Source organism: Blastocystis hominis (assembly GCF_000151665.1).
Source record: "Blastocystis hominis, Singapore isolate B (sub-type 7) whole genome shotgun sequence assembly, scaffold_2".
Classification (NCBI taxonomy): domain Eukaryota; class Bigyra; order Opalinata; family Blastocystidae; genus Blastocystis; species Blastocystis hominis.
In genome coordinates this window covers 1,036,987-1,062,925 of record NW_013171827.1, presented here as the reverse complement: position 1 = coordinate 1,062,925, position 25,939 = coordinate 1,036,987, and the positions used below count along the sequence as shown (strand labels likewise).

General features: G+C 49.6%; 11 protein-coding genes; 5 read left to right on the top strand and 6 right to left on the bottom strand.

The window, feature by feature from the left end:
• Positions 1 to 2,970: 2,970 nt before the first annotated feature.
• On the top strand, positions 2,971 to 3,638 carry GSBLH_T00002744001 (uncharacterized protein; the record flags this gene model as incomplete). XM_013041242.1 has 4 exons in its annotated part: positions 2,971 to 3,192; positions 3,224 to 3,365; positions 3,399 to 3,526; positions 3,557 to 3,638. The coding sequence occupies 4 exons, from the start codon at positions 2,971 to 2,973 to the stop codon at positions 3,572 to 3,574; spliced, it is 510 nt and encodes a 169-aa protein (XP_012896696.1). The 3' UTR covers positions 3,575 to 3,638.
• A 27-nt stretch (positions 3,639 to 3,665) lies between these two features.
• Positions 3,666 to 5,735, bottom strand: GSBLH_T00002743001 (uncharacterized protein). XM_013041241.1 has 3 exons: positions 4,979 to 5,735; positions 4,792 to 4,949; positions 3,666 to 4,756 (listed from the first exon to the last, which is right to left on the bottom strand). Exons 1-3 carry the CDS (start codon positions 5,054 to 5,056, stop codon positions 3,727 to 3,729), a joined length of 1,266 nt encoding a protein of 421 aa, XP_012896695.1. The 5' UTR covers positions 5,057 to 5,735; the 3' UTR covers positions 3,666 to 3,726.
• A 40-nt stretch (positions 5,736 to 5,775) lies between these two features.
• On the top strand, positions 5,776 to 6,274 carry GSBLH_T00002742001 (uncharacterized protein; the record flags this gene model as incomplete). XM_013041240.1 has 2 exons in its annotated part: positions 5,776 to 5,939; positions 5,969 to 6,274. 2 exons carry the CDS (start codon positions 5,776 to 5,778, stop codon positions 6,072 to 6,074), a joined length of 270 nt encoding a protein of 89 aa, XP_012896694.1. The 3' UTR covers positions 6,075 to 6,274.
• A 148-nt stretch (positions 6,275 to 6,422) lies between these two features.
• GSBLH_T00002741001 (uncharacterized protein) lies at positions 6,423 to 7,215 on the bottom strand (the record flags this gene model as incomplete). The annotated part of the gene is made up of 4 exons (XM_013041239.1): positions 6,423 to 6,764; positions 6,798 to 6,952; positions 6,986 to 7,136; positions 7,168 to 7,215. The coding sequence occupies 4 exons, from the start codon at positions 7,213 to 7,215 to the stop codon at positions 6,423 to 6,425; spliced, it is 696 nt and encodes a 231-aa protein (XP_012896693.1).
• A 76-nt stretch (positions 7,216 to 7,291) lies between these two features.
• On the top strand, positions 7,292 to 8,490 carry GSBLH_T00002740001 (uncharacterized protein; the record flags this gene model as incomplete). The annotated part of the gene is made up of 6 exons (XM_013041238.1): positions 7,292 to 7,420; positions 7,452 to 7,633; positions 7,665 to 7,750; positions 7,790 to 7,855; positions 7,890 to 8,167; positions 8,197 to 8,490. 6 exons carry the CDS (start codon positions 7,292 to 7,294, stop codon positions 8,488 to 8,490), a joined length of 1,035 nt encoding a protein of 344 aa, XP_012896692.1.
• Positions 8,491 to 8,793: 303 nt separating this feature from the next.
• Positions 8,794 to 9,279, bottom strand: GSBLH_T00002739001 (uncharacterized protein; the record flags this gene model as incomplete). Its single annotated transcript, XM_013041237.1, has 2 exons — positions 8,794 to 8,996; positions 9,027 to 9,279. The coding sequence occupies 2 exons, from the start codon at positions 9,277 to 9,279 to the stop codon at positions 8,794 to 8,796; spliced, it is 456 nt and encodes a 151-aa protein (XP_012896691.1).
• Positions 9,280 to 9,495: 216 nt separating this feature from the next.
• Positions 9,496 to 10,453, bottom strand: GSBLH_T00002738001 (uncharacterized protein; the record flags this gene model as incomplete). Its single annotated transcript, XM_013041236.1, has 4 exons — positions 9,496 to 10,084; positions 10,114 to 10,172; positions 10,204 to 10,332; positions 10,364 to 10,453. 4 exons carry the CDS (start codon positions 10,451 to 10,453, stop codon positions 9,496 to 9,498), a joined length of 867 nt encoding a protein of 288 aa, XP_012896690.1.
• Positions 10,454 to 11,063: 610 nt separating this feature from the next.
• On the bottom strand, positions 11,064 to 12,372 carry GSBLH_T00002737001 (uncharacterized protein; the record flags this gene model as incomplete). XM_013041235.1 has 3 exons in its annotated part: positions 11,750 to 12,372; positions 11,417 to 11,721; positions 11,064 to 11,387 (listed from the first exon to the last, which is right to left on the bottom strand). Exons 1-3 carry the CDS (start codon positions 11,838 to 11,840, stop codon positions 11,064 to 11,066), a joined length of 720 nt encoding a protein of 239 aa, XP_012896689.1. The 5' UTR covers positions 11,841 to 12,372.
• Positions 12,373 to 13,506: 1,134 nt separating this feature from the next.
• On the top strand, positions 13,507 to 15,388 carry GSBLH_T00002736001 (uncharacterized protein; the record flags this gene model as incomplete). XM_013041234.1 has 4 exons in its annotated part: positions 13,507 to 13,714; positions 13,743 to 13,953; positions 13,984 to 14,198; positions 14,227 to 15,388. 4 exons carry the CDS (start codon positions 13,507 to 13,509, stop codon positions 15,321 to 15,323), a joined length of 1,731 nt encoding a protein of 576 aa, XP_012896688.1. The 3' UTR covers positions 15,324 to 15,388.
• Positions 15,389 to 20,957: 5,569 nt separating this feature from the next.
• Positions 20,958 to 21,824, top strand: GSBLH_T00002735001 (uncharacterized protein; the record flags this gene model as incomplete). Its single annotated transcript, XM_013041233.1, has 3 exons — positions 20,958 to 21,263; positions 21,294 to 21,425; positions 21,456 to 21,824. The coding sequence occupies 3 exons, from the start codon at positions 20,958 to 20,960 to the stop codon at positions 21,822 to 21,824; spliced, it is 807 nt and encodes a 268-aa protein (XP_012896687.1).
• Positions 21,825 to 22,675: 851 nt separating this feature from the next.
• Positions 22,676 to 23,129, bottom strand: GSBLH_T00006487001 (uncharacterized protein; the record flags this gene model as incomplete). The annotated part of the gene is made up of 2 exons (XM_013041232.1): positions 22,676 to 22,682; positions 22,732 to 23,129. The coding sequence occupies 2 exons, from the start codon at positions 23,127 to 23,129 to the stop codon at positions 22,676 to 22,678; spliced, it is 405 nt and encodes a 134-aa protein (XP_012896686.1).
• Between the last annotated feature and the right edge of the window lie 2,810 nt (positions 23,130 to 25,939).

Here is a 25,939-nt window from a genome sequence, read left to right as displayed (position 1 = left end):
TTCTCCGGTGTTTGGCGATATTTTGTTTGCTTCGAATGCGATTTTCGTTGATAAGAAGATACCTGCTTGTGTTTATCCAAGTTTCAAGTTCTTTGATAAGGATGAGGGTGAGGATGTACACTCTACATCAAAGAAGAATACTGCTTTATATGATTTTCATTACGACAGAATTGCTAATTTTTGGATGGATAAAGGATATCAGCCTGTTTTTGAACGTTCTTAAGGTTGTTTGTTTGTAGAACACTCAGTAGATGCATGGATAATAATATTATTACACCTACAGGAAACTTCTTTACGCAGAGTCATGTCCGTTTTTCTGCGGATTGGTAATGATGTAGAGAACTCACTTCAAACAGTCCTGTTACGCAATGGCCGTTAGTCTTATCTTCATGATAGTACTTTTGGGCTATTCCTTGTTGTTAATTTACGGAATACTACATAGGTACCTATTTTGAAATTCACTCATTGGAAAGGTCAGTTATTCCATATGCAGATAGTTTGATCCTGACATTTGAAGTAATTCCGATAGTCTGGAGGATTTTTATTCTGATATTTGCTACGCAGAGACATTCTGCCGTATTTCCTAGATTACAATTTGATATCTAGATGCAATTGTTCTTTTTCAGGCTTACTTATGTTCTCGGTCAGCTACTCATTTTTTTATTTTGTGGTGGTGTCATTACTATAATATGCGCATATAAATTATTATTAACGTTGGAGATCGTCGTTTTGTTGACTGTCTAGACAACTGATGGATGCCACCTCGTTATCCAAAAATATTGTATTGCAATCGATTCCAATTTAAATTAGTGTCATTTTATGTTAATCTTCTTACTAATTCTATTTATCATTCTCGCCTCGGTGGAGCTCTACGTTCGAGGCAGAATTTCTTTCATTATTTCCAAGCCGTTCGTTCCTTTTTCACGAGTTTCCACTAGACGAGCCAAGCGCATTTCATTCTTTCTCGACCTCATATCTGTGGTGGCTGTGTCGATTTTCACCTTCGCAGACGCTCGTACTTCTTGTTCCTCCCGTTTTCTTTTAGAATTCTACATGAAATACTCTGTCTATGACTCGCTTTTTTTCAAATATCCTTTCAATGTGTGGAGAGTTGTGTGTGGGTGTTTGTTTTCATTGTTTTGCTCTGATGGCTTGGCTTGGCTTGGCTTGGCTTGGCTTGGCTTGGCTTGGCTTGGCTTGGCTTGGCTTGGCTTGGCTTCCTTCACGCCAGATCGATTCTAATCTTCGCTCTCTCGCTCATCCTCGGCACATGCGCCTTCTGTGGCTTCCTCGGTTTCGTAGCCCCTTCCCTCCCCTTCTCATCAGATCTGCAATAGCCACTTCCTCCTCGAGACTTCCCAGTGGATCTCCGGATTCATCATCACCTTCTATGCGATCTACTTCCTCATCCTCATCGCCGACGTGCGTCTTCACCCTCCCTTTCATCGCTAGTACGACGGCGTCATCAATCGTTTCGCGCAAAACTGGGTCGTCTATCGAGACCTCTTCAAAGTCTCGTTTTTCGCGTATAACGATCCCATCGCGTGGGGCGACGCCATAAAGCACTACTACTGGGTCGCTCTGCTCCTCCAGCCCGTGAACATCATGCTCCACATCTTCCTTGTATTGCTTTCCTCCTCGAACGCTCCCTTCCAGATTCGCCATTGCAAGGACATGCACAAAATCCTCGAGGAACGCCTCATTTTCTCCTATTTCTGCGTCGTCAACTGCGATCGGACCGGCACGATCAGCGAGGAAGACTTGGAGGTACGTCGCCTTCCCGCGCAGCGATCCGTAGCAATTCTTCGCGAAGCTGCGGATCCCTGTGAGCTCGACGGAAATCACGGAGATCATCAAGCGGTGCAACGGAGTGGACGGAATTTCGTTCGGAGGTTTGCGCGGAAGCTGGAATGAATCGAAGCGTTCGAAATGATCGTGTCCAACGAGAAGGAAATCCTCGAACGCACCGATATCGATGTGCTCCACGCGATTCTCAAGAACGAGGAGTCGGTCTCGGAGGCCGAAGTCCAGTTCATGCGGTCGTTTTTCGAGCCCGTGACGTTTTTGTTCCGCGGCATCCACGAAGTGGAGAAACTGCTGCGGAAGCAGATCATCGTTCGCGTACCCTTCGAACTCGCGAACTCCATCTCTAGGACATCGTGTACGTGGCTCTCGGCACGCTTCTCTCCTTCTTCTTCTTCCTTCTGCTCTTCCGCATCGCGCAGGACCAAGTCTACGGTCAGTACTGCGGAATGATCGCTTCCTTCCACGCCACTCACTCCTTCAATTCCTCTACCCACGGTTTTCCACGCGATATCGTCTTCAGCTCCGAGTTTCCCGTGGGAATGATCAATTTCCGCGGGGTTCACTACGAAAAGGCGGAGCTGAGCGTCACGCGATTCGCGTGCATTTCCCGCGTCCTCGAAGACGAAACCTTCACGAGCGTTTCGTTCCAAAAGCAGAACGCGCAGTGGACGGCGACGGTGTGGAGCAACGCGGACGCTCTGGCGATCTACGACAAACAATCGCTGTCGGGGAGTTACAATGCCGCGTGCGTGAACGAGATCACCACGCTGACGCTTCCCTAGTAGGCCGCCACTGAATGAAGGGTTGAGCGTAGTGGGAACGCGCTGGATTTATCGCTCACCTCGCTGAAGGGGAGCTACGACATCATTCTGACCTTCCCCGAGCCGCTGTGCGTGCGATCGCTGGTGATCCAACACAAGACCGGAAACGTGAAGATGCAGAACCTCGATTTCCAGCACAATGTGGCCATCCGATCGCGTGGAAACCGTGGAAACGATCGAGTGTAGAGGCCATCGAGGGACTGATCGGGTTTATTTCGGACCGTAGCGCGAAGGAGACGACGCAGTTCGTGCTGTATTGCTCGATGGTAGGGAACGAAGCTTGCGTTCACCGCAGATAAAGCTGAATTTGGTCGAGCTGGACCTCGGTTTCCACGATTTGGTGATGTACTTCGACGACGGGTTGCTGAATCTCATGAGCTCCACGTTGTTCGCGCGCTTTTTTCTTCGCCTCCCGCGTAGATCGGCGCGGACCTCGCTGTATCTCCACTCGCAATCGGCAGCGATGGTGCTTCGGAACATAACGTGCGGGTCGGCGATGCTGGTCAACACGCAGGGTGTTATTTCGGTGAAGCAACTCACCCTGTTGCCGGGGTCGCTTTTTAATGTGGGCAGCGAAGGAGAGGCGTGCGAAACAGATGACCACGCTGACGTCGAATATCGTGCTGGAGGCGCCGTCGATCGCGAATGGAACGGTGCTGGGCGCGACGGGGAGCGGGGACATCACGCTGAAGATCGATAGCGCGCGGTTCGCGGGGCGAATCAGCCTGTATGCGCGATGTAGGGGAGGAGGAGAAGAAGAGTGAGCGGCAGATGGATCGATTCTTTTGAAAGGGTCACAGGCGAACGTGGTGTCGAACAAGGGAGGAACGGCATTCTTCGTGTGTTTGAAGTGCAATGCGAGCACGGGGATCATTCATCTGTACTCGAATTCTGGCAATGTGGGGGAAAGAGAACGCGTTGAAGTGTAGATCATCGCGTATTTGTAACACCTATTATTATTATTATTATTATTGTCATTTTTATACTCTCTAATCATTGTCGTTCTTGTTCTATCAGTTTATTCGCAACAAACACGCCACACAATTCACAGACCAGCAACAGTCCACAAATCCTCGCCATCCACACGCCGCCACCTTTATTAATACACATACCCGTTCGCGCTTCCATACGGCGATTCCTGATACCCCACCACCTGATACCGCGGCGGCTCCATCACCACCATCGGCGGCTCCATCACCACCATCGGCGGCTCCATCATCGCCATTTCCATCCTCGGATCCCTCGGCACCACGACAATCTGCGGCGCCGGCTGCGGTCCGTACTGCTGCACATACTGCGGCGCTCTAGGCGGCGCCAGCTGCGGCATGTACACCACGGGCGACGGCGAGGCCGCGAACCCGGACATGCCCGGAATACTGGGCCCTCCCTGCAGCTCGATGGACGCCGACGCGAGGCTGGAGGCCGAGTCGTAAGCAGGGTTGCGCATGGGCTGCGTGGCGGGATTGGGCGTCGGGAAAATGCGCTGCGAGGAGGAGGAAGAAGAGGGACGGAAAGGCTCGGGGTTGACCGAGGAGCGAGGGATGGAGGTGACGTCGAGGACAGGAATGTCGAGCTCGCCGTCCTCGGTCTCCTTCTCGACGATGCAGTCGGAACAGGCGTAGACGAGCTGGAGCATGACCGAGGCTTTCTCGATGTGCTCGTTGGTAAACGAGTCGTCGTAGACGTTGCCTTCCAGCAAGTCCTTCATGTGGATCACGATCCGTCCGATGTCACGGTCCGCTTGATAGATGGTGATGGTCAAGTTTTTCTTTGAGGAGATACGAGAATAGTCGATCATGAAATGCTCGTATAGCTGACCGGAAGGATCGCCACTCGTGGAGGCAACCTCATTGCCAATGCGCAGGATCATTTTTAGATCTCGGTTCTGGCTATCGGGGGTCTTTAGTATTACATTTTGTAGATTGGCAAAAAGCATAAAGGGACTGTGCGAACTCAATTTTTTGCAGGACGGGCATAAAAAGAAGGCATCGGAAGGAACGTATTGAATTTTTACCGAGAGGTAACCAAAAAGACTGCCCGACTTTGTTTCCATATCAATGTCACATTGACCAAAAGGCTCATAATAAGAAAGCTGGCTAGGATCAAAGACACTCGTAGCCACTAAGCGTCTACACAATTAACTGAAGAAACACAAAATAAATACTTTCCAAAGCAACCCTTATTATCATACAGTGAAAATGTAATGGGATTTGTAGCTTTCAGCTTCTGAAAAGAAGCTAGGAAGTAGATACCTGAATGCCACTCAGGACGGCTTGTACATTCAGACCAAGGTGTCCACTTGTCGTTTCCACAGAATGACACCTAAGGTAAAGTACATGAAGGACTTCTACCTTGACACTATAGTGAGACTCATCGTTCAGATCAGATGCAGAATAGACACATACTAATACAAAATTATCGCGTTTCATAGAAAATTAATGCTAATTATAAAATATTTCCGAAAATGTAGTAGCCAAAAAAACGGCTCTCTATAGAATTCGGTCTATCACAAACACATCACTTATCTTTCAACTCGGAAATCATTCGTTTCATAAAGGCGGGCTGGTTTGAGCCAAGTTCCTCCACAACTTCGTCTAGTGCTTCTTTATTAATTGCCACATTCAGATCCTTCGGAACGTGATATTCCTTCATGTCGCGAACCTTCTGATCCACTCCTGCACCCACATCCACTCCCTCCACATTTCCACTCCCTCCATCATAGAGGGCATTTTTCTTTGATTTACGCGCATTCGCGGGATTGGGAGCTACGTTCATTGACGGTTTCCATGCCGCGGAGGTCGAAGAGGACGATGGCTTCTGATCATCAAAACTCGTGTTCTTTCCCGCTTTGAGCGACTCTAATACACTTCCAAACGATGAAAGATAGGCTCCCGAAGGGTTCTTTGACTTTTTCGACGACTTTGCAGAATTCGCTGTCTTCGCTCCTTCCTCGCCCGAATCCTTCGTATTCTTCGTATTCGCCGCATCTCCCGCATTTTCCGACCCATTCGTCGGGTTTATCACAGTATATGTCGATGTGTCGCGCGCATTGCTTTCCTTGCCTCGCAATCGCAACACGGGCGTCGGTGGATTCATCGCCGCTTCGCTCGACGTCGGCGGAGGTAGCATCTCACTAAGTCGGTTGGTAATGTCCAGAATGTCCTTCTCTGCGGTCCGAATCTTCTCTCGGAGGATCTGCTGCTTCGTCTCGCGCACCTTCCGCTCGTTCTCCCGCATAAACTGCTCCAAGGGGTCGTCCCCGTCGCCCTCGGCCTGTTCGGGCTGTGCTTCGCTTGCCGCTAATTCCGCGCGGTAGAACTTCAAGCTCTTCTCCTTATAAGCGAGCTTCTCCTGCAGCGCCGCGCGCGATTCGGGCATCGTCCTGCGCGTTCTGCGCGTCAGAAAGAAAAAAAAGCGAGAAACCGCTTGCGATCGGTGCGATCGTAGTAACTGTCCTCCTCGTCGAGCAGCCGCTCGCGCTGCCCGCGTCGCCGCGCCTCGCGCGATCGCCGTCGCTCCACGCTGCGCGATCAAATCGACCAACCAATCAACAAACCTGTCGTACAAACTCTGCTCCATCGAATCGATCTGCTCCTCCAGCTTCGCCAGCGCCTCCCTTCCATTGGTTCCACCGTTTCCACTGTTGGAGCGTCGCTGCGAATTCGATCGAAGCTTCGCTCGCTTGGCGCGGAGCTCGGCGATCTTTTGGAATTGGCGCTGCTCCTGCTCGGTGAGATCGCTTGGGTCGAAGTCGGCGCCGAGGATCGAGCGGTCGGTCTCGTTCTCGTTCTCCAGCTATTGATAACGAGGCATCCCAACTCCGACAGCCATCGCATCATCATCTGCATCATCTGCATCCCACAATCCATTCGCAATCTCTTGCTGGATGCGGCGATTCACGTCGGAGGGACGCTCGCCGAGGAAGCGAATCCGAATCGGAGCCACTTTCACTTTGCCCTGCGATTCGCTCGACGTTTTGGAGGCCTTCGCTGGCTCTTCGCGAGGCGTCGGACGGTCTTCCGGACGCAGCTGCACTTTCGTTTCGGGCTGCATTTTGTCGGTGGGGCCTGTGAGCGTGTACATGCGAAGACTGCCGCCGAATTGAATGTAATCTCCGACATGGAGCGGATAGTATTGCTAGGCTAAAAAGAGAGAAGAGAGAGAGCGTACGAACGCTTTGATTTGCTTGCCGTTGATGAAGCTGCCATGGGTACTTTTGAAATCGAGCAGCTCGATTCGTCCTTCTTTGCCCATTTGAAGCACGGCGTGGATTCGAGAAAGCGAAGGATGCTCCGGAACGATATCTGACACATCCGCATTTCTTCCTGGAAGTCAAGCAAATCGAAGAAATGGAATACCGATAAGGTAAAACGGCTGTTGATCGATCGGAATTGTTTGTAACAAAACACCTCCCTTCACGACCTCGAGAGCATAGGGGCAATCGGGAGTATGGGACCACTCTGGTATGGTGTACCCAGCAAACGCAGCTCGCTCCGTCAATGAGTACCTCTATTCTTCATTCGGCTCAAAACATCCCTACAGTGCGAGAACTGGGTGTCTGGGATTCACTGGTAGGTTGTGAGTCCATCTATCTTTTCGAATGGTTAAAAGATTGGGGGAGGTGGGGGCCCACAAATTGTTTCACGTGATAAAAACACTCAAAAATGTTGACGATCAAGGTGGAGAGGGGTGGAGATATTCATACATACACCCTACTCGAAAAGTTGGGAAAAGGAAGTTATTCGCAAGTTTTTAAGTGTAAGAGAACAATCAATGGACACGACGAGATTTTTGTGTGTTTTTTGGATGGGACTTATCGTGCAGGCTGTTAAGGTATTTAACAAGTCTTTCTTGCGAAACGAAAAAACATGGAAACGAGTAAATGGGGAAATGCAGTGCAGGTCTGCATTTGAGAAAGTGGAGCTTGAGATTGCTCTTATGAAGAAACTCAGCCACCCCAATCTAGTTAAGCTAATCGATGTTATTGACGACGAGCATGCCGATAGGTATCCTCTTTTAGTGTATTTCCCAATACAGATTATACATGGTTATCGAGTATGTCGAAAGGGGTCAGATTATGGTGTACAACCCCGCAACTTTAGAGTTCATCTCTCCTGTAACAAGTATTTGCTTTTCTTTCTTTTATTTTTACTATTTTACAGAAACCATCATTCCAGAAGACAAAGCACGTAAATATCTATATGATATTATTTCTGGACTCGAGTATCGTAGTTCCTTTCCTGTTTCTGCTTATCTCCTCAGTTCATCTCCACAAGGTCGTTCATCGCGACATCAAGCCCGAGAACCTCCTTCTTACCAACGATGACCATGTGAAAATTGGCGATTTTGGTGTTGCCCATCTTTTCGAGACCTGCAGCAACGCCCAGAAGACTCTCCGCGATTCGTTGCCCGAAACAACACGTCCTCTGAACCGAATCACTCGCTCGCAAACCGGCTTATTGGACAACACAGCGGGGAGCATTTACTTCTACCCTCCCGAGAGCACGACCGAGAAGGCGTACAACACGTACGCGGCGGATGTAGGGGTGAGGGAAGCGAAATCACGTAGATTTGGGCTGTGGGCGTGACGCTGTACATCATGGTGGTAGGAAGACTGCCCATCTACAATCCCGATCTCATGATGTTCTTTGACGATCTGATGGAGAAGGAGATCGAGTACCCCGCCTCGCTCTCAGCCCCGTTGGTATATCCTTCAACCCATGTGCGGATTGCTATTCTTTTCCGAGAGACGGAGGCCTTAACGACACTGATTTGCTTCAGAAATTCCTGTGTCGCGATCCGCTGGCTCGGATTTCCATCGATGAGATCCTTGTACGCTGCGCCCCGCCTCTTCAGTGTGTAGGATCATCCCTGGATGAAGGGTGCGGGCGATCTGCCCGAGAAGCGCGAGGTGCAGACTGTGGAGCGCACGGCGATTTCGAGCGAGGAGATCGGAGCCGCGCTGACGAAGCGATGCCCGGTAGGCGAGGAAAGCCGAGTTGACTGCAGGACTCGCGGTCGGTGAGCCCGGTGTCGGACGATCTGCCGAGCAACGTGGAGGACGAGGAGAGCGAAGGAGAAGGAGAAGGAGAAGGAGGAGAAGAGGAGGGCGAAGCAATCAACGAGACGGAGAGGGAGACGAAGATCAAGATGCTGGAGCGCCTCCTCACGACCCACTACGACGCCTCGAAGTGCGTCGTGCTATGCCTTGTTTGTTGCAACAAACACTCCACGCTCGGTGGCTCCGCCAGTACAACTGGCCCATGCACTGAATGAAATAGTAGCTGCTTATCGTATAAAAGAACACAAAGCCCAGCAGATTCCCCACGAACTCCCCGTCCACCACGTGCAGCGCCTCCACCTCCAGCTCTACTCGTCAATTCCCACGCACACGCCCACTCGGGAATGCCCGGTGCACGATCTCCAGACTCATCTCCAGCAGCCGGCTCGTCGACTTCGCTCCTTCGAACAGCGGCAATCCCCAGCCAGAAAGCCGGTTTCGCACCCAGTCGCCCACGCCGTCCGCGCGCAGACACTCCATTCCCGCGAACACACAACCCACCAGAACCGCGGGGATCGACAGCTGCAGGCACACCTCGAAGATTTGCTGGCCGATCGCGAACATCGCATTAGGGAACCGAATCTTTCCCATGTCCGCCCCCGGGTTCCCGCGGTTCCGGTGAATCGCGTCGATCATTCCCGCGGAAATCCGGTCGCGGATTTCGCGGCTTTTCCCGAGATTTAAGAAAACCTGGAGCTCGTTTCGGAAGAGAAGAATTCGAAGCGAAATCCACGCGAAAACCGCGATAAAGCGTGTCGTCGCCCACAGTTCCGACGTGACTCTGCGAGTGACGGATTCCTGAGGGGATTACAGGACACCGCCGATCATGCGGCCTTCGAAGCGATCTAACGAGACTGCCGGGATGCTGAGCAAAATAATCAGCAGGGGAAGGTGCGTCGCAACGGCGGAGAGGAGAGATCTCGATCCGAACTCGACAAGCATTCCGTAACGGAAGGCACACATCACGAGGGAGACGGGAAGCAGGCCGAGCGAAAGCGCGAAGAGAACGGAGAGGAAATCTTTTTGGAGGGAAATGTGGAGCGGAAGTCCAAGTTGGCGGGAAAGTGCCACAAAATTTTCTTCGAGGTGGCGCCAGGAGGACAGAAGATCGATTCCGAGAAGCCGATCGCTGACACTAAGTAGACAGAGGCAGAAGATGACGGAGAAGATGTAATAGAAGAGGAGTTGGGCGAGACTCGCCTGGGTCTTCTCTCCGTTCTGGATGAGCGTGTAGAGGCAGAGAAGACAGAAAATAAACGTGAAAAGGAGAAGATATAGGAAAATGTGGGACGACGGATATCCGAGCACAAAGCTGCGGAACAGAACGACTCCCACCGTTATAACACAGATTCCGAGCAAAAAGAGCAAGCACCAAAAGTGATCGCGATAATTCAATCTACCCTTGAGATCTTGGACGGTTCCTACTTATCTATATAGAAGCTCGTTATATCGCGTTTTCCTAGCTCCAAAAGAGCTTCCACTTTCTAAACCTTAAAAAGACATAAGATTGAAAACGTGTGGCACCTCGCTAACCTCCTTCTGCACATATCCATCCTTGTCTTTGCAATTCTTCGGAATGGGCTTTAGGACACCTTCGCACGCAGCGTCGCTGGGCGGTAGATAGATCGTCAGTCCACGAAGAATCTAGGCGGTAATACGGGGCACGTGCCTTTACGCGATGAAGCAGATTTACAACGGGGTCAATTCGCGATATGACAAACGCCGAAAGGATAATCGTAAGAAATTCAACATCAAACACGGCCATCGTTTAGATATATATACCACAAAAATATGAAGCTTCCAAAAATGAAACTCCCGAGAAGTCTGTTCATTTTGTGAATTGAAGAATCGAAATGGAATTGGAAGAGTGAAATCGTGTAGGCAAAGCTTTGCAAAAACATTTAAAAAACGATTTTTACGGGTGTTCGTTTGTTGGTTTGATGTCGCCAAGCCTCTCATCGATTTTTAATTATTTTTATTATTTCTGCTCACCGCATCCCTTCCTCGTTTCCAACAAACAGTCCACCACATAAATATATATAGAGATATATATAATACAAGTTCAACCCTAATCATCCAAGTAATCCAACATTGAATCGAACACAACATCTCCCTGCTCCCTCACACTCTCATTCCAATGCGTCTCTACCCCTCACCCTCTCCCCATGTCCCTACGAATCTCTCGTAAGCTCCCCTGCAGCATCGCAATTCGCTTCGGATGCCCCGACACGAACACCGACAAGAAGTGCGACCCGCCCAGAATCTCCAGCGCCTGCAAGCAACAATCAACCTGCATGCCCTTCGCTTCGCTCACCACGCGTCGCAGCACTGCGTCCAGCTCGTTCTCCACTCCCTGCAGACTCAGCAAATGGCAGTTATTGATCAGATCCTGCGTCAATGCGAGCCAGGCCAGCGTCTACATCGCACCCGCCAAAAACGCGAACTTTCCGCGGGTTCCCGATCGGCCACTTGGCCGCGAGGCAGCGCAGGCAGCGCGAGAGCGCGGCGCGGCTGGTGTAGAAGAGCTTGAGCATGCCCTCGAGGAGGACGGGCCGGTATTTGGAGGCGACGCCGCGAATTCGAAGAAGCAGAAGCAACGAATCGATGAGGAACCGCGGGGAGAGCCCGGGAACGTCGTCGCCGGGGCGGAGCGGCGCGGTGTGTGCGTAGAGGACGGAGCAGTAGGCGGCGTAGTGAGTCTGGAGTGAAGGGAGAGAGGAATAAAAACGCGAAGAAGCGAGGTCCAGAGCTCGACGAGGCGGTGGATTTGGCCGTAGGGAGTGCTTTGCACGTAGAGATCCTCGTCGGGCAGAAACAGGCTCGCGCGCTCCTGCTCGTGGAAGTCGAGGAGGGACTCGTAGAGCTGTTTTTGGAGGGAGAGCTGGAAGGAGGGGAGAGAGGAGAGGAGGAGGTCGATGATGGCGATGTTCACGGAGACGCCGTAGAGGCGCTCGTGGAGACAGTTGGAGAGAAGGAGAGAAAAGAGAAAAGGAATGTGCTCTTCGAAAAGAAGAGAGATGATGAAGGAAGGATCTAGATGACAAGAAGGAGAGGAAAGTACCCTTGGACACGATCGAAGAGAGGGGCTGTGTGTTGTGTTCGGCGTCCAAAAGGTCCTTCAAGATAGAACGAATCTTGTTTTTGTTTTCCATACTCAGTTCCTGTTTCCGTTCGTTTTGAACGATCACATCCTCGCGGAAAAACGTCCGAGTAATATACTCGGCAATATAGTAGTTGTTGTCACGAGCACCACTAGACACGGGATCCAAAGAAATGGTGGGAACAAAAGGAATGCTATCCGGATTCATGCACACGTTCGTCGGAGAGGGATTCCGTTCCTTTCCACACGTGGAGCATGCCTGCTTTTGAGTAGGATATCCAGGTAATGGGTGAGAGTGCGTTGCTTGCCCGGCCTCCCGAAATTCCCTAGTTGGAAACGGGGTAAGGCAACGCCTTGAAGCATTAGATTGGTAGGTTGCCTCCATCCGACTTCGGATTACTGCAGCAGAGCCCATATAGTATAAAAGAGCATTGTTATCCAGATTGTCAACGTCCAGAGATATGCTTCGCCGACGGTTGCGGCGATTGTCTCGACGTTCTATTCGCTTGCGACCTTGGCCCATTTTAGAGAGAGAATATCTAAAAAGTAGCGGAGGTATCCAAAAATATAACAAAGAACAAAAAGATTATGAAAGGGTAGCTTAACTCAAATAACGGTGAAACTTAGTTTTCTGAATTCACTTTGAAACTGGCCTCGGAGAACGTCCTGAGGCCTCTAGAATAAAATACTGCGCTATCAACGCGAGGAGAAGCTGCTAACACAATCGAGAATTGAGATGCCGCCAAAAGCGGACGCTTAACCGCGGAAATTTCTCTAGTGCACAAGACAGAATCTTCAAAATCAATGGAGATGTGACATAGCAAATAGTGTAACAAAAAATAGAACGACACATTCATTTTACACACGACGACTGAAGATCACTTTTCCTTCATTGACCAAAGTTTCCCTCTGGAGTGCATACACGCCTTCTGACCGACATACAAGATTACGACCCGATCGATTTAAATCTGGTACCTCCCAAATACAAATTAAAAAAAAAGGGGAAAAAATTGTTTTTTCATATTTCTGCTTTTTGGCGGCAAAGGGTGTGTATTATCCAAATTTTGGCCACTTTTTCCCTTTATTAAGAGAAATGAGTGTAGACAAGCATAGATTAGCACGGAAAGTAGGAGTAGTAATCTGAACTGAACTTCTGAAGCTGACCGTCGTTGCTAGTATCATACCACCTGATTTGTGTCGGTTTCGTACCGTTTTTATAGAGGATCGACACGAAGTTTACGTCTTTGGTGGATTGTCAAAGGGGGTGGTAAGGAACGACATGTATGTCTTTAACACTCTCGAAGAAAAGAGTGAGGCTATTCCTCCATGTTTGCGTGGTAAGCAGAGTTAATCTGTAGTTCCCTCTCCATGTCCTCGTTTTGACCATTGTATGAATTTTTATAATAGCTCGATTATTGTATTTGGAGGCCGGGGCTCCAATAAAGAGCTGTTAACTGATTTATGGTCTTGGTCACTTAATACGCGATCTTGGACTCGTGTATGTACTATTCTCCCAATGTTAGTGCTAGTTATTCCCTGAAATTCACTATCCTCGACTTGATTGTTATTCCAGTGTTGTATTAGGAAATAAGTTGTATATATTTGGCGTATCCATGGGTACTTTTCCTCCCCACTTCCGATTTGTTCCTAGAAAATGACCAAATAGCTCTTCTATTCGATTTTGTATGTGTTTATACCATTAATCTCTCAACTGGCGAATGTTTCTTTCTTTTTTTCCCTCCTCTCACCCCCAGTCTCTGTGCTCTACGACTCCAAGTCTGTCCTTCACTTCGTCCAGCCCGTCTCTTCGCTCTCTCCTTCTTACGGCTCCCTTCTCGCCGACGACTTTCTCAAACTTTCTCTTCCCTCCGCTCGCACCCATTTCTCCTGTTTCCCCTATCTCGACTCCATTCTCCTCATCGGAGGGTACTCTTCCCCGCGGGATCTCACCTAGTGTCTCGCGAGCTGGACACAATCTCTTCGACGTTTGGAAGTTCCTTCCCTCCAAGCTCCAATGGACGCTTCTCTGCGAAGACCGCGGGGAAACCATGCTTCCCGGCGCCTCCTACGCGCTCTACGGCGACTGCGTCATCGGCTTCGGCGGCGTCCACCCGCGGATCTCCCTCTTCTTCCTGCACCGATCGCTCTGGAAGACGATTCCCCTCGTATCCCCGCGGGACGCGCTTCACCGGCAGGAAGGCTCCGCGTCGCTCCTTCAGCACGCCATCGCCGTCGAGGCCTTCGACTCGCACTCCACGCTCTTCACCTTCGGGGGTTCCCCGTTTCCCCCATCGGTTCCATCGGTCTCATCGGCCCAATCGATCGCATCGGCCTCATCCACGGCGTTCCTTCACACCATTTCCTGCGCCAAGTCGCAGCTCGCGCGCTGCCAGCGCGTCCCTACCGGCCTGTTTCCCCGTTTCCCCGCTTCTCTCTAGACAGACGCACGGAGCGCCGTCGTTCAGCGCGCTGTCGGCGTACTGCGCGTCGCTGCGGTCGGCGGCGCAGCAGGCGGCGGGGAGCTCGGACCTGGACGCGCTGCAGCACCAGATGGGCTTCAGCCCGCTGGATTTGCCGCGGCATCTTCTCGAGGTCCTCGACTTCTCCGTCTTCACCATCCCCAACGAGCGAAGCCGGCTCCCGCCCATGCTCGACTACTGGAACTTCCCGTCCCCGCGGATCGCCGTCTCCAACGGGAATTCCCCGCGGAAGGAGCGGCACGTGTCCTCGCAGTCCTGGATCCCCAATCCCCCGCCGCCCCCCAAGGTCTCGCTCCGACGCACCCAATCGGGGAATCTGGGGAAACTCGGGAGGTTCGCGGGGAAGGACCGAAAGCTCAACCCCCTCATCTCCACGTCCTTCCCGCCGAACCGCGGTAAATCGCTGTCCGCGGCGGAGAAACGCTCGGAGCTATCGCTGTAGCGATGTTCGATCGAATTCCACGCAGATCCTACCCCCACGACGCCGAAAAAAAGAGCTTTTTCTCGCAGAGACTCTCCTCCCCGCGGGAAGCCCTCTCCCCGCGGTTCTCGAACAACCCGGAGAGCGCTTCGTACAACAAGGCGAGTTCGGGGGAATTTCTGGAAATGCGGAAAGTGGAATCGTCGAGTCCGCTTTCCTTCTCCGGCACCGTCCCCATTTCCCCCGCCTGGGACGACCGTTTCCAGGAGCCGGCCCCGCGGGGAGAGTGGTGTCAGTGGGAGACGAACCCCGTTGCGATCGTGGAAACCGTGGAAACCGTGGATCCGTCGGACGCGATGCTGCTGGAGCTGGGGACGAGCGAAGTGGAGAAGACGACGAGTTCGGAGGAGGGGAAGACGAGCGACGCGCCGCTGCAGAGCTTCCGCGCGATGCGAGAGAGCATCGAGAGCCTGCGGAGGGAGGTGAATCTGTACAGCAAGGTGGTGGTGAGCTGCCGAACGCGGATCGACGACCTGCGAGGGAAGATGGAGGTGGAGAAGGAGCAGTGCTCGACCTTGCGGTGCTTCATCAATGCGAGCGAGCTGAGGGATGTGAGAGAGAGGAGGCGACGTGACGCGTAGAAGACCGTCGGGGAGCTGCGCGCGATCGTGGCGGAGAAGGCGAGATTGGTGGAGGCTTGGTGTGTTTGTTGCAAACAGAGGAAAGGGAGGGGAAGCAGGAACGCAGCAGAGGGAAGTAGCGGTGGCTGCGGCTCGCCTTGTCGGGAAAGAGGAGCCGCAGGATTTGGATGAGCTTCGAATGGAGTTGGAGAATCAGCGCGCGGATCGCTTTCAAGTCGCTCGCATCGGAGGCTTCGCCGGGTGAGGAAGAGCGATCGGCGTGTCCAGGAGCCGAGGAGTGCCGAGTCGATTGGGAATCCTGAGTCGATTGGGAATTCGGAGCCGGCTGGACTTCGCCGATGCATTGAAGACAGCGGCAACAAACGGGCTCGGCGTGTTTGCTCGGGCAGTTTCCTTCTTGGCACAGAACTGCTTCCATAAATCGCGTGGCGCTCGGCGCGTCCAGCAGACTGCGAAGTGTCGAAAGGTCCAGAGAACACAGAATGAGCAGCAGATTCGCCGCTCGGTTGCAGACATGACCGCCGAAGAAAACATCACGCGCTTTCTGCATCTGATCCTTCACGAACTGCTCGAAAAACGCCAAGTAAAACGGCTGCATGGCGTCCTCGATCGCGGAGAAATGAGTCAACGCATAGTCCACAAAGTCGCGACACAGCGATTCGTTCGGCTTCATTCGCTGATACATTCGCTCCACACCCGACTTTTCGATTCGGTTTCGACGCGCCAGGACTTCAAACCATTCCACCACCACGTTGAGCGTTAAGTCTCTGAACTGCGAGGGACATTCGGGAGAAGGAAGCTCGCCGAATAAAAACTGAACATAGCGCCGAATCTGGAGAATCAGCGGATTCTTCGACCAACGCGGCGACTTCAAAGCGAGCGGAAAGCAACGAATGAGCAAAAACTGAGTGATTAATTGAAGCGAATCGAAGGGAGAGGAGTAAAACGAAGCGATGAATGGATAGACGATACAGGAAGGAAGCGACCGAATCTCCGCCAGCGAGGAAATCAACTCCAACACGTCTGATTCGCTCGCTTCGATGGGTGTTTCCTCCACGATCCCCGCGAGAATCGCAAGGAAAACGCAATACTGGGTGAAGGAAGCGGGGAGAATAGAGTGATCTTCGATGGAAGAAATGATTGATTGGATGACTCGAAACTCCGAAAAGGAGTAGAGAGAAGTGATCAATGAAAGTAAGCTCTTCGAATTCGAATAGAACAGCACAGAAGGCGCTTGAGAGAACGATTTCTGGGGAGAAAGCGTAAATGAAGTGGAATCCACTTCGTCTTTGGGCGTGGAAGCGAAGTGTCCCATCCATTCATCCCCAATTTCATCGCACCACACGTCCTCTGTGATGTGAGAATTCAAAACAATGATGGGCGAGGAGAAGGAATTATTGATTCGATCGATCAATAGACTCATAAAGTCAATCAGGGAAAGGGAGCGGAATGGCTGAATCCATTCGTTTTCCCAGCAAATTATGGATGAATAGTCAATCAAATTCGGAATTTCGGATAATGAAAACGCAAACAAAGCGTCAAGAATGAACGGAAGCGTTGCATTCGATTGGGCAAACGGAGAATACAAATACTGCGCGAAATGAGCGGAAATCGATGGATGCTGATTCGAATGCATCGAAAGCAGCAAGAAAATCAAATCCAGAAGACTTCGAGGGAACCGAATCCCTTCGATCAGCACCCACTCGCTCGATTCAATCGTTGTTTGCTTTGTCAACGAGAGAATACAGCCATCCATCGCTCGCAACACGGCGTCGATCGCATCGAGAACCACTCCTTCGTTCTTCGCGTGCTGCTGAATCAGCGCTTCCTTTTCAAACTGATGCAATAATCCCATCCATTGCTCGCTCTTTTCCCTCTCTCCATGGATTCGAGACAAAATCAAAAACGCGACTCCACAAATTACACTGAGTTGGCTTTCCAACGGATCGGACGCTTTCCATGGGTTTAAATACGGACGAATCGCTTCATCGAGCTGTGGAAGCAACAGAAGAACTTCGTTCCATTCTTCGAAGCACCAAAGCGGATGCGGCGATGATTTCAAGTAAAAGAAAAAGAGCCGAATTTGGTCAAAGAAAAGCGAGAGAAGAAGATCTGTAAGCGATTTCACATCCTCGGAGATCAAAAGATTCACGATACTGGTAATGGAGCGATGATATTCCTACAACAACAAAACCTGCTTTCTCTCCATACAAATCGATTGGACGAAGGAGACAACGTGGAAGCGTGGAACCGCAATCGTTCCTCCAGATACGCGAGTTTTTGCTGCTTGCTATCGGGAGGTTCGCTGGCGATTGCTCGCTTCACAGGCATTGGAGCCGGCTTTTCTTTGTGCGACGCAGGCTGCTGCACGATATTGTTGATATAATCGCGGTGCTCCTTCTCTGAAATGTACTTCGATCGATAGAGAAAGAGCTCGAAGTCCTTCAGCTCCCTCGTCTTCTAAACGAACATCACGCCTTCGATGAAACTACCTTCATTCGAAGAACATTCCGAATGATCTTCTCCGTAAACCAGGCTCTTCGAAACAAATAAAACTGCTGGATTCGCTTTGGGATTTTAGGAAGTTCGCTGCTCAGCGTGTCTCGATTCAGATAATTCACTTCTTGAATCAGCTCGTTGATTTGCTGCACGATCTGCGACTCAGGCTGCGCGCCTTGAATCCCTTGGATCGATTCAGCGCGGCTTTTCCGCAGAGTCGATTGAATTCTGCTCGCAAGAAGCGAGTTGAGCGTGTCTAATAACTGAACGAGGTGAGGGTTGATTTTGTTCTTTGTGTCCGTTATGATGGACGTGCGGACACAGGTCACGACGGTGCGGATTTTACCGCTGGTCGATGGTTCGTCGGGTAGTTGTGGGAGCAAATCAACGAATGAAACGATTAGTGATTCTTGATTTTCATGGATTACTATACATCACGAAGCAAATCATGATCAAAACTATCATCGGGAAACAAAACTCCCATTAACTCGCTGAATTCGGTCTCTGTCATTGTCGAGAACACAAAAACACAATTCGGAATTCGTTCTGTTCGACCTGCCTTCAGATCCTTTTCGATTTCTTTCAGCAAAATGGAGTACAATCGCCTCTGATTCTTTGCTAGAATCGCTATAAAGCACTCCGAAAACGTAGCATGGCGATATAAATACGAAACTAAGGGTTGCAGCGATTCGGAGGGAAGCATCGGAACTGTTTGACACAATGTTCGCAGGTAATCTCGCTCCGATAAGAGAGCTTCGACTTCGAGTTCGGAGTTTTCTGGAACAACGCCGTTGCACTGCTCGATCTGCTCGGTAAATAGAGGGGAAGCGGGGTAGGAAGACCGGAATGAGAAACATTGCAGCAAGCACTCGCGAAGAAAGGAGAGGATATCGCTTTTCATCTATTCTTTGAGTTGAAGCACTCTCAACACACAGCTTGGGATCGCTTCAAGACCTGATCAAGGATTGGGAGGAGTTGTTTAGACAAGGGCGGAGAGAAGAGAGCAACAATGTTTTGCTGCTGAGGACTTTCATGGGAAATGCCATATTCCAGTAAGGAGATCATACAACGCGTTAGAGTGGGATCTTCTTCTTCTTCTTCTTCTTCTTCCTGAAAATACTGCGTGATTTCTGTCTTTATGCGCTACAGTGAGAATGGTAGAATCAATAAATACGGCATCTTCGTGAAGAAACACCTCCCTAGCAGATAGACAGGAGCAATAATAGGCAATGAAACGAGAAATGGGCGAGAGTGTAGGGACAACCACTCGCAACAAAGATGCCGGGTCGATTGTTTTCTTGACCAATCCCTGGTAAACTTGTTGAAAGAGTCTAATCTGCTCAGAAACCGTTTTCTATGTGAAAAGAACACACCAGAAGTACTGATTCACAATTCTTGCAGCTTTCAAAAAGAAAACCTTGCAACCTATCTTTCTGCTCGCTTTTATCGTTATTCGAATCCTTTCCTCGCGTTGCCTCTCTCCATGAAGTGTTTGCGAAAATGGCATTCACCTTTTCGTATAGACTGCTCATCGTCACCTATATGGGTTTGATGAACTCCTTGTAATATGCGAAAACAATTGATTGTGAGACGAGAATCCACCCATTGTGTGAAAATAAAACACAGAGTGAAACCCTACTGCATAGCGGGATATACTATCAGGTCGTCCAAATCTGCACCTAACAGAAATATCCTCCTCTTTTCAATAGCTACATCGCCTGCAAACCCCTGAGTGAAGCAGCGTTTCGTTTTTTAAATAAGGATTGATATCAGTCGCAAGCCATAAATCGCTATTTCCCGTAATTTGGGTGTAGGTTATATTGTATAGATAACTTCTCTGATAGAACTGCTCTTATTCAAGAAGTAAATCGTAGTTCTGTCGAATTTTTAACTACTATTGGATAAATAAACAGCAGGTTTAGTCAATCAAGAGATTTATCGAATTTGGTTTAGCCGTATATTTAATTTTGTTCGAGTCTATTTTGTAGAGAATAAGATTTATGAGTCGAGCTAATCAATCCTATTCTCAGGTAAGGATGCGTTTTCTGGGGTTTATGAATTAGAAACGCAACAAACAAAGTCAAAGAAGTATTTCTGATTATTGGGAACGCCTTTGCTCTCTCCCTATTGATCTTCTAGATAAAGTATGTCCTATTGCCCGGCGGAATGTTTTACTATTCTAGATTTTTACCATAAATGACACAGAATGGATCGAACTCTTCCGTGAGTTGTTCCAGCCCAATGAAGGTTATTGCAGTACTTTCCAGTCGTTTGCTCCTAGCACTAGAATATTTTACGTTTGTAAAAGACAACGCAGGCATCCGGAAAGTTCATTTCGGTGACATCAACCCTGATAGTGAGGTATTGCCTTTCTTTGTGACCCAATCGCCAGATTCCCGATTGTATTCAAATACGCGAGTTTCCTCAGAATTGTATCTCTATTCATTTTTCCATAAATTTCCTAACTCATTTTGCGTTTTTTCTTTTTCTATTTTTTCGATTTGATCGTAGAGAAATGAAACCTTTTTTCTACCAAAACACAAATCGCTACTTTCTCAGCGAACGCCACGATCCCACCATCGCAGATCTTCCTTACCTTCCCCATTTTTACAAGAGTTCTCGGTTCACACTCGTCCTTTCACCGCGGTTTTTTCACCTCTAGACCAGTTGGGTAATTCAAATGATGGAGATCCGAATTCTACTTTAGTACTCCGTTTCCTCTTTTCACGATCCTAGTTTTTCGAGACCGCAGCTGATTCACTCCCAAGAGATTCCCGGCGAAGCGGTATGTTTTCGTCCACGCGATTTAAGCGCAGCAAGAACGTATGTTGCTCGATTTTTGGAACAATTACCTCCCTCCTTCACTGCACCAGCGCATCGTCTCCGACTATCTGAACATGATCGTACTCCCTTTCGTCCCTTCTCTCTCTCTCTCAGAAAGTGAAGAGCAACGTCCGCCAGTCGATCCTCAGCTACCTCGCGCGGAACCACAACCAGCTCCCCTGCCTCTACACATTCCACCCCTTCGCCTACTTCTACGAGCTCTCCATGCAGACGCTGCACATGCTGCTCGGATACATTGAACGCATGCACGCTTCTCTCCCCCTCTCTCATCTAGCCGGCGTGCCATGTACGGGTTTTCCATCAAGCAAGTCTCCATCGCCTCCGTCGACCTCATCTACGATCATCTGCTCGACGGCGCCATGGCGATCGAGCACAGCACCGAGCCTCCCGTCCAGCCCAACCGCACCTTCAAGGGCATTTCGCTGGTGGAATCGGAGAACAAGGAGCTGCTCGAGCGGCTGGGGAGCGACATGATTTTGTTCACGGAGTGGTGCGAGCACTGGTGCAATTGGCGGCGTCGCGGGTATTTAGTGGCGGTGAACGAGCTCACGCGGATCATCCACAATCAGTTCCGCAACGCGCAGATCGAGGTGAGCGCCATGGAGCGGACTGAGCGGTAGTTGTACGGGAGTTCGCGAACGGGACTGATGATTCCGTCGTCGGATGTGGACATTGTGATCGTGTATAACGAGGATTTGCTCGACAAGGTCGTCAACATTTTGATGGACATTCCCTGGGTCCGCACGGTGAAGGTTTGTCTCGAGAGACGGATTGAACCGCAGCACATCAAGGGCTCCGTGCAGGTGGTCAAGGCCGAAATCGATCCGACGGTGATGGCGAACACGACGGTGATTCCCACGATGGAGAAGAACATTCTCGTCTTCGATATCACGCAGATCTCCACCACGCACACCGGAATCAACAGCGCCGTCGCCATCAAGAACAAACTCAACCGCTTCTGGGAGCTCAAGCCGCTCATCCTCTTTCTCAAAGAACTCCTCGTGGTTCTTTCGAATTCGATTCACGTACAGTACGAAAACAAACTCAACTCGCCGTACGAAGGAGGAATGAACTCCGTCGCCGCCGTGATCGTCGTCATCGCGTACCTCTTCGCGTTTACCTCGACTCTAGGTTCTTCCACGAGTGGATGAAGCTCCATGAGAAGGAAGTCAACGCAATGAATGCGAGCTGTAAGCGAGAGATGGGATTTTGAGCGTAGTCAGCGCGAAGAAACGCGAGCTAGGGACGTTGATCGTGCAGTTGTTGTACTATCTGGGCTTCGTGTTTAACTACGTTACCACGGGCGCAAGCGCGGATATGGGCTTCTTCAATCGGGTATGCGGATGGAGGGAAGGAGGGTGATTGGATAGGATGAGCGTGCCAAAAATGGCGGGTATTTCTTCGAGTCGGATATGATCGTCGTGATCGATCCGGTCAACGCGACGAACAATCTGGGGAAATCGTGCTTCAACGTGTATCAAATCAAGTGTCTTCTGCGGCAGACCTATCAGCGGCTGATGTGGGGGAATGCGAGATCATTGATGGGTAGGAGGAACATCGACGAAGGAAAGGAACACCCTCTTCTTAATCTATTAGGAATTACAGAACAGTGTGAAACTTTTCAGAACCATTATTCATGCTCTGTTTGCTAAAACAAACAAGACAGCCGTATTTCTGGGCTAGACGAGTGTAATCGAACCCAAACAACCGGGTCTTCGGGTTGCTCGACGATTGCGCGAATTTATCAAAGGAGGCGTTGTCTGGCTTCCCACGGATGTATGTGCCAGCCGATCTACAATCATCATCATCCACATCACTCGGAGCTACGCTTGTTTCTGCAACGGATCGAAAGAAAACGGCTTTTTCGAATCGAGCTGCCCATCAGATTATGAAAAAACCTCAATTACATTCCGAAGTGAACGCGGAAGTAGCGATTGGCTCTCCTTCTCCTTCTTCTTCTTCTTTTTCAGGGAGTCGCATAGAAGTTTTTGCAGCTCGGGGATTAACGACTGCACGCAGAAGGTATTTACGCAGTCCAGCTTCCTAAACGGAACCCACATGTAGGAGGAAATTTCGGTTGGAATGCAAATCGTCAACTTGAGCTGCTTGAATTCGCCCAGGAAAACGAAAAAGCAGGAGTTGGTGTTGCCCGAGGACGTTTTGAGCACTCCTAACGGATCCATCGTGTAGTTCCGTAGGTCCAAACCCACTTCTTCTTCGAGTTCCCGGTACATGCAATCTAAAGCAGTCTCGTTTTTGTTTACTTTGCCGCGAGGAAATGAAAAATGACCGCTCTGAGCGCTCTGAACTAATAGAATCTCATAAGACGATTTATCAACTAGAATGGCTCCACAACGCAGAATCTTTTTCATAGCCTTTTCGTAAGTGTTATATGCACTCTCCGCATCCGTAATAATCCTCAACTCCGGATGGTGAAGTAACAGATGTTTTACCATCCGTATAATACCGGGTTTGTCATATCCCCAGTGTTTATAGATACCACTCCTCCCACTCTTCACATGAAGACAGCAATAGTTATCTTCATAATACCATGTGCATTTTTTCACAGAGTTTATAATATACCAAGGTTTGTTCCACTCTTCAGGTCCCATTAGAGCTAGAGCATCAACTTCCTCGCTAACACGTACAACAAAAGTAACTCCATATGCTATCCCACACCTCTTGATTTGGTTCCATTATCTACGCGCGTTGATGAAAAAAAGATATAAAATGGAAAAGTCGCGGTTATTCACTATTTCCTGAAGTGAAGAATGCACAAAGGGAATTGCTACAAATGCAAGGTACGCAGCTTCTCCTGAATGCTATCTAGTCAAAAGTGGTTTTCGTGAAAACAAGACATCACTTTGCTTGCAAGGAATGTTTTTGTGAATCAGTTAAGAAGTACTTTCGATCCCAAATGGCCAAATTAAAAGTTCCGCGTTTTTCGAAGATTGTAGTCGCTTTCTCTGGAGGATGCTCTTCCACGTTTTTGATGATCGTAATAAAGCTAATTTTGTAGTACTCTTCTCTCCTTATTCCACGAGTCCTTAACATCAAACAAATCTCGCTTAGGATATGAAGTATGTGCTTACTGCTGTTTGCCAAATAGATCACAGCGGTAAACATTGATTTTTCTGCGATTGACTCGCTTCTGAGTTATCATTCGCAGCAAAATCTTCAGCAAATATGCGATTCGTACAATTTCGAATTCAAATCCATTCCTGCTGAATCCTATTCCTGTTTTCATGGAGATAGAGCAAAGCTGCTATCTGTTTTCCAGGGAATGAAGTAGCAGCATATCGATAATTCAAATTTCTCATTTCTAGATCGATCGATGGTAAACACGAACTAATGTTGTTTCTGATAAAGCAGCTTTTGATCGAGTACTGCGCGTCTCTCTCGCATCCTGTCTTTTTATTCTTCGGCTACACAATGAACCACTACACCGAACAAGTCGTCCACTCCATCATCAATGCTTGCGGCTTCTCCACAGCTACATACAACTCTCCCGCCCACCCCATTTCTATCCCCAACACATCTATTACGATCGGGAGTCCTCTCGGCGAGCTCACATCGCGTGAGCTTTGCTTGTATTGCCATTACCGCAACATTCGTTATTCCACTCAATTTTCGTTTCTGAGCAATCCAGGACCCAGCATCTATCGACTTTCTGAAGGTATTTTTGAAAAGAGATCGTGTCCTAGGCATGGTGGAATCATTGCAAGATGATTGCGACTCGACGCTGCATATCGTGACGGAGACCTGCGGCAAGCTCCAGCACTGCGAATTGATGGTTCCGGAGCAGGCAAAACAGTGCAGAATGTGCGGAGAGTGAGGGAAAAGGGGAAACCGTGAAGCGTAGATGGAGCAATGAAGCGATTTGCGGCCGTTGCCAGTTTTTGGTGAAAGAAGACACGTTGGGCGTGTTACAAACAATCAATTCTCAATCAGTTGTTTGTTTTTCTCAAACATCATCATCATCATCATCATCATCTCCCAACTATTCAAGGGGTTCGCGTGTAAACCACGGATACACTCCCAGTCCGCTAATCTGCAGCGTTTTCTTCGCCTCCACAAACGGGATCGCTGGATACAAATCCCGCTCCAAAAGCGTTTTCACGTCCTTCGCGTTTTTCCCCACTTCAAAAAACAGCGACAACTCTTCGAACCGAATCGGATGCTGCGGAATCCGCTGCAACACCCCCAAAACAATCATCCGCGCTGCCGAGCTGGGGAAATGCGAAACGTCCATTTGAATCGTCTTCCGTTCTTCGACGATTTCTTCGTGGATTTGATACTGATCGCAATATTCGTTCATTAATTTCACCGCTTTCTCGTATTGCGGCTCTTTCAATCGAGCTATCAACTCCAGGTCTCTACGTCTCACACTACTCAAATGAGCCAACTCTTCCTGCGATAGTTCGATGTGGTTTTGACTCATTTTGCGTTGGATCGCTTCGTATTTGCGTCTCCAGAACGATTGGTAGTCGTAAAGCTATCGCTCAGCCGTTTCATCCATCAAACAACGCTGCACAGTTCAAAATACGCGTACTCCAAGGGACGCATTCCTTTGTTTCGCATCGTCTGCATCATTTCTTCGGCCAGTTTCTGCCGCTTCAAACGGCACGCGCTGCGGACAATCGAGGAATAACCGTGGGGAAACAGAGTGATCGATCTGTCGGTTTTCTGCGCTTCGCGAATTCGATGGAACAAGCGAAGACACTCTTCGTTGCAGTTCGCTTCGGAGAGGCCTTCGAGGAGAATGTTATCACAGTCGCTGAACGGAAGTCCCTTTTTCACGAAGATTTTCACCATCTGCAGACCCGCGTAAATGTCGCCGCACAGTAGACAGGCGCGAGCAAATTCGGCTTGGAATCTGCATTTCGAACGGATTGTCTCGGATGAATTGGCGTAAATCGAGTCCATGCACTCTTGGTTTCGCGTCAATGCACACATGCGGATAAGTGAGGACGCGGAGCGCAAACTTAGCTTTGGTAACTAGGATGCTGATTGCTAAAAATAATAGAATACTATGCTGTTATTCTCCAGCGCAGCGTAAAGTAGCAATGCCGGGGAGAAAAGCTTGTTTTCCCAGCATTTATCGATAATACCATCGAATTCCTATGCTGGAGACACAGAGAAAAGGATAACTGCTGTGGTGAGCGATGTAGGGTGTCGAATAAGGTCGTCAACATATTTTTCAATACGACTACTCTTCGAAGATTTCAATATCATCTCCACCGGTGAATCTCCATCCGACCCGACA

What these genes read in the sequence shown, in the direction of transcription:
- GSBLH_T00002743001 (XM_013041241.1), bottom strand. Translation starts at nt 5,056, where the DNA reads ATGAAACGCGATAATTTTGTATTAGTATGTGTCTATTCTGCATCTGAT. An exon ending in AGTCTCACTATAGTGTCAAG is followed by an intron (nt 4,950 to 4,978) that starts GTAGAAGTCCTT and finishes ACTTTACCTTAG; the next exon opens with GTGTCATTCTGTGGAAACGA. An exon ending in AATAAGGGTTGCTTTGGAAA is followed by an intron (nt 4,757 to 4,791) that starts GTATTTATTTTG and finishes TTAATTGTGTAG; the next exon opens with ACGCTTAGTGGCTACGAGTG.